The 6,000-nt window shown below is 38.6% G+C and overlaps 1 protein-coding gene across 1 annotated transcript in view; it reads right to left on the bottom strand.

Annotated features, from left to right (window-relative positions):
* Positions 1-6,000, bottom strand: part of SLC9C2 (solute carrier family 9 member C2 (putative)) — a 92,814-nt gene that overhangs the window by 36,109 nt on the left and 50,705 nt on the right. The window contains exon 19 of the mRNA XM_007446770.1: positions 1,498-1,549. Within this exon, the coding sequence (XP_007446832.1) occupies positions 1,498-1,549 (52 nt within the window). The remainder of the gene's footprint in view (positions 1-1,497; positions 1,550-6,000) is intronic.

The following is a 6,000-nucleotide window of genomic DNA, read 5'->3' as shown; positions in this document are numbered from 1 at the left end:
CAAAAAAAAAAAAAAAAAAAAAAAAAAAAAGACAACATATCAGAAAAACTGAATTGGTCGTTTTGTGTCAGTATATGCACGGATGGAACAGCTGCCATGACTACACATCTTTCTGGTTTCACTACTTGGGTCAAAGAGGTCGCTTCTGAATGTGAGTCTACGCACTGTGTCATCCATGGAGAAATGCTGGCTAGCCGAAAAATGTCACCTGAACTTAACAACGTTTTGTAGGATATGATTAAAATTATCAACTACATTAAAGTACATGTCCTTAACTCATGTCTGTTCGCACAGCTCTGTGAGGAGATGGACGCAGAGCACACATGTCTTCTCTTATACACAGAAGTGAGATGGCTTTCTAAAGGTAGATCACTGGCCAGAGTTTCTGAATTACAAGAGCCACTCCAGAGATTTCTTTTAGAAAAACAGTCACCACCGGCAGCATATTTCAGTGACACAGAATGGGTCGCAAAACTTGCTTACTTGTGTGACATATTCAACCTGCTCAACGAACTCAATCTGTCACTTCAGGGGAGAACGACAACTGTGTTCAAGTCAACAGATAAAGTGGCTGCATTCAAAGCCAAACTGGAATTATGGGGGAGATAAGGGAACACTGGGATTTTTGACATGTTTTAAACATTAGAAGAGATTTTGAAAGAGACTGAGCCAGGGCCTTCTCTCTCCCAGCTGGTGCATGATCACCTACCTCAGCTTTCAAAAGAGTTTGAGCATTACTTCCCAACCAAAAAAGACCCCCGAACTGGGAAGGAATGGATCTGTGACCCATTTGTGAATAAGCCAGGTGAATCGACTTTGTCCGTGCTAGAAGAGGATCAACTGCTTGAGGATGCAAATGACGGTGGCCTTAAAAGTATGCTTGAGACAACTTCAAATCTCCATATGTTCCGTATTAAAGTCAAGGTGGAATACCCTGAGATTGCCACAAAAGCACTGAAAGGCCTGCTTCCATTTCCAACATCCTATCTTTGTGAAGCAGGGTTTTCTGCAGTGACAGCCACCAAAATGAGATTACGGAGTAGACTGGACATAAGCAACACAATGTAATAATAATAGAAATAAAGTGCACAATAAATGTAATGTGCTTGAATCATCCTGAAACCATCCCCCCACCCACCGCCTGTGGAAAAATTGTTTTCCAAGAAACTGGTCCCTGGTGCCAAAAAGGTTGGGGACCACTCCCTTAAGGAATCTGATCTTGCCACCTTAATACACTTTCTGCGCTCTTCATTTTTTCTTTTATGCTTCCGTAGCAAATAATAGAACTCCTCTAACTTTCTGCAATTATCTATTGACATGCTCACACTTCTCACCACTTTATGTACACCTGGCCCATTAAATGGGTTCAAAAAATGCTTACTGAACGAATAAATGAATGAGTGAATGACTGAATGAAAGCATGAACTTGTCTTCCTTTGGTTAAATTATGGGATGATAAGGTGTGACTTCAGGAAATTAGATATTCCAACTACTTACCTAGTTCTTTGACAGCATCTCGTTTGTTGGCTTCCAAAATTTCATATAATTTCTGTGAGAAGTTAAGAAGCACATTAATTTCTAATTACACCAAGTGCATTACTGGCTTTAAAACCTGAGAAAAAGAAGTATGGTAGGGGCTTCCCTGGTAGTGCAGTGGTTAAGAATCCGCCTGCCAATGCAGGGGACACAGGTTCAGGCCCTGGTCCAGGAAGATCCCACATGCCACGGAGCAACTAAGCCCGTGCACTACAACTACTGAGCCTGTGCTATAGAGCCTGCAAGCCACAACTACTGAAGCCCACGTGCCTAGCGCCCGTGCTCCACTACAAGAGAAGCCACCCCAATGAGAAGCCTGCGCACCACAATGAAGAGTAGCCCCCGCTCACCGCAACTAGAGAAAGGCGGCGTGCAGCAACGAAGACCCAACGCAGCCAAAAGTAAATAAATTAAATAAATAAAATTACAATAAAAAAGAAGTACAGTAGAAGAAATCTCACTTAGATTAGCGTTTGGGGGAGATATTTAGCTCAAATCTTCCCTCTCTGTCAATTCTGCTGCTTTCCCCAGGCTCACACTCATAGTGCAATGGATGTTGTGTAGTAGCTTACATAACTACTGTGCCTAATATTTCTTAGAAAAGACTAGTGTACACTCCACTGTGCATCAAGGAGAATTCTCATAGATAGCGTGCCACGAGAGGGTGGCCAACAGAGAAGCTGTTTGGGGAGCCAGTCTATCGGGAGTGCAAAAACGAGTGGAATAATGAGAAAATATGGTGTCAAGTAGGTCATGTTTCCTACAGATAACTCCTGACATAACTGAAGAAAGAGGTCCACTCTGGACTAACCAATCTCTGTTCATTCATGCAATAGGTATTTGTCCAATTCCCACCATGTCCCAGGCATGGCTCTACATGGAGCTTGCCCTCTAGGTTTGAGTCCTTCTGGAGCTTCCGCTTGGCCACATCAACAGCTCTGGGACTAAACAACTGACAGTTCTCTAGGATGGTCAGGTACAGATGGCTGAAATTCTGCACCCAAATTATGCATGGTATCTTCCTATTTACAAGGAACAACTGGTTTGTTATCTAAAGTTTAAGCAGTTAAAATTAAGTGTGTGTTGTTTTGTTTAGAGAAGTCACATTAATCACTCATTCTGGATATAAGAATGAAGTATACAATTTTTTTTTTTTTTTTGTCACCGCACATCTTGCGGGATCTTAGTTCCCCAACCAGGGATGGAACCCGTACCCCTGGCAGTGAAAGCACGGAGTCCTAACTACTGGACTGCTAGGGAATTCCCTGAGTATACAATTTTTATTAAATTGTTTCTTTTCACTTGATAACACTGAATCAGCAATGGGAAGGTACCAAATTACTAGCCTGCACATGACACCCACATACTGTGCTCCAGCCCTGCTTGCAACAGTTCATAGACAGCAGCTAAGCCCCCTTCATACTACCAGCTCTGTAAAACTGCCACAGAATGATGTTGCATAAGACACCATTAGGAACCGACTCCTGCCCACAAAGAGAAAATAACCCTGAAAGCCTAGACATACATGTGACTTCTCTAAAGGTGAGCTGCCACTGGCCAGTTTCTTGAACCGATTCACTTTCAGAATAAACACTAGTCTGATATCTAAACACATCTCAATAAGACATTTAAATGTTTACTGAAGTCTCCTTTAAAAATGCCAAAGGGGAATTCTTTTCATGTCTTACACTTCCAGGCAAATCTCTGCCCCCAAATCACTACGCCTTCACCCAAACTCCTCAAAACACATTCTTAACTTCCCCCACTGGCTCTTGTTTTTCTTCTCTCCTCTTCCTGTTTCTGAAATATTTTCTCCTATGAATAGCTTTATGTTCTTTCTAATATAGATCAACCTAAACTTTCAGTAGTTCTTTTAAGTCTCTTCTCCAATATTCTAAGTAAATCAACAGGATAGAATTCTGTTGCACATTAATATTTGATCCAATAATCAATACTCCTGTGATATATCTAGATAATATTTCTCTATCCAGTCTATAAGGATATCATATAAGATGTCAGATGTCTTCCTAAAATTCGGGTATACTCTTCCTATAGTGGTACCTGATTATAAAAAAGAAATCTTAAATGCTAAAGATATTTAACAATATATCTTTTATGTATTTTAGAAATGAAAAATTAAAACATTAAATTAGGTGTCTTCACAGCCTCTCCCTCTCCTGAATTTGATAAAGAAAGAGGTTCTCTTTCTTGGCTGAGAACCTGAGGCAACCAATAGTCATCACAAAAAACAGGCATAACAACCGGAAGACATAACCCCCAGCCCACCCTGATTTTGTTTTTATGCACACAATTATAAGATCTAGGGCTTCAGTAATCAGGATTTAAATTCATTCTTGGATTAAAACTCAGGAGTCTCACTTGGGCTGAGAAAACACCCTTTAGCTATTGCTACTACTCAATTTAGACTTTCATCTACATATATGAAAATATCACCCCAAATAACCAAACACTGGGTGGAAAAACTGAATGAAAGATAAGAACCAAACACAACATATAGAACAATGAACCTCAAAGAAGCAGAACTGATACAGGAAACAGATATTCTTAAAATAAAGAGGTTCAAGAGAATATCACATTCTTTTCAAAACATAAAAGAAACAGTTACTATGAAAAAGAAGCAATCAAAGTTCTTCATTGCTTGAAAAAAGTATTTGTCAAAAAAAAAAGGTTAACAGATGGGCTGAATAACAGAATAGACACAGATAAAGACTAACTTAGGAACCTGGAAAATCAAACAGGGGGTTCTCAATGCAAAGAGGAAAGAGTTGAAAGTTATGAGGAAAGTTGAAAGAGGGACTAAACGCAGATATTCAAAACTCTTTAAAAGAGTGCCAAAAGGAGAAAATAGAAACCACAGAGGGGAGAAAATAATCAAAGAAGTAATGGAAGGAGGATGGTAATCTTCAGATTATAAAGGCTCCACCATGTGCTGAATGGGACAAATTTTAAAAAAAAATCACACGTAGACATATCTTGGTGAAATTTCAGAACTCCAAGGATAAAAAGAAAATCCCAAAGGCTTTAGTTTAAAGAATGAGGGAAAAAGTCACCAACAAAAGCAAAAGTAAAATCAGTCTTGTATCAGCAATGCTGAAGAGAGAGGGGCAATGACTTCAGGAAAACGGTTTTGGAGAGTAAAACTATTAAAATAAAAATCAAAACAAAAAGAATTTTGGACTTAGGGAAAATTTTTTGTACGTATGGAAAAAATTTCTTTTGGACATAATCCAGCATAATAGAAAGGAAAGTAAAAAGGGAGCTCACATGAGACTCCAGAAAGAGTGGCTGAGGAATATAACCTAAAGAGAAGGAAGGTATTGTTAAAAAAATTAATTCATTTGCTGCTTCATAGAGAAGTCTCCTTCAAGTACAAAAGGTTTAATGACAGGATCATATTTCCTTTCTTATGGATTCAATCAAATGATAGGTTCTAGAGTGAATAACATTTATACAATCATAATATTTATATAATCATAAAGTAGAGGCTGTTTTTTGGTTTTCCATGTATAGAGTCATTTACTGAAAAGAATGAAGACAATTATACTTACAGCATAGAAGGTAAATGTTATAAACCTGTAAAAATAATAGCTCCAAAATTTTAAGAGAGAAAAAGAAAAGGTTAAAGGACATGAATGTATATTCATCTTATATATTGCACAGCAAAGAGTAAATAAAGGCTGTTTAGAAATAATAAATCAAGAATTAGATCCACCAGAGGGCAGACAGCAGAAGCAAGAACAACAATCCTGCAGCCTGTGGAACAAAAACCACATTCACAGAAACACAGACAAGATGAAAAGGCAGAGGGCTATGTACCAGATGAAGGAACAAGATAAAACCACAGAAAAACAGCTAAATGATGTGGAGATAGGCAACCTTCCAAAAAAAGAATTCAGAATAATGATAGCGAAGATGATCCAGGACCTCAGAAAAAGAACGGAGGCAAAGATCGAGAAGATGCAAGAAACGTTTAACAAAGAACTAGAAGAATTAAAGAACAAACAAACAAAGATGAACAATACAATAACTGAAATGAAAACTACACTAGAAGGAATCAATAGCACAATAACTGAGGCAGAAGAATGGATAAATGACCTGGAAGACAGAATGGTGGAATTCACTCCTGTGGAACAGAATAAAGAAAAAACAATGAAAAGAAATGAAGACAGCCTAAGAGACCTCTGGGACAACATTAAACGCAACAACATCCGCATTATAGGGGTCCCAGAAGGAGAAGAGAGAGAGAAAGGCCCCGAGGAAATATGTGAAGAGATTAGAGTAGAAAACTTCCCTAACATAGGAAAGGAAATAGCCACCCAAGTCCAGGAAGCACAGCAAGTCCCATACAGGATAAACCCAAGGAGAAACACACCGAGACACACAGTAATCAAATTGGCAAAAATTAAAGACAAAGAAAAATTATTGAAAGCAGCAAGGGAAAAA

Source organism: Lipotes vexillifer, unplaced genomic scaffold, assembly GCF_000442215.2.
Source record: "Lipotes vexillifer unplaced genomic scaffold, Lipotes_vexillifer_v1.1 scaffold685, whole genome shotgun sequence".
NCBI classification, from domain to species: domain Eukaryota; kingdom Metazoa; phylum Chordata; class Mammalia; order Artiodactyla; family Lipotidae; genus Lipotes; species Lipotes vexillifer.
Note: the sequence above shows the minus strand (reverse complement) of the source record. Positions and strands in the feature narration are given on the sequence as shown.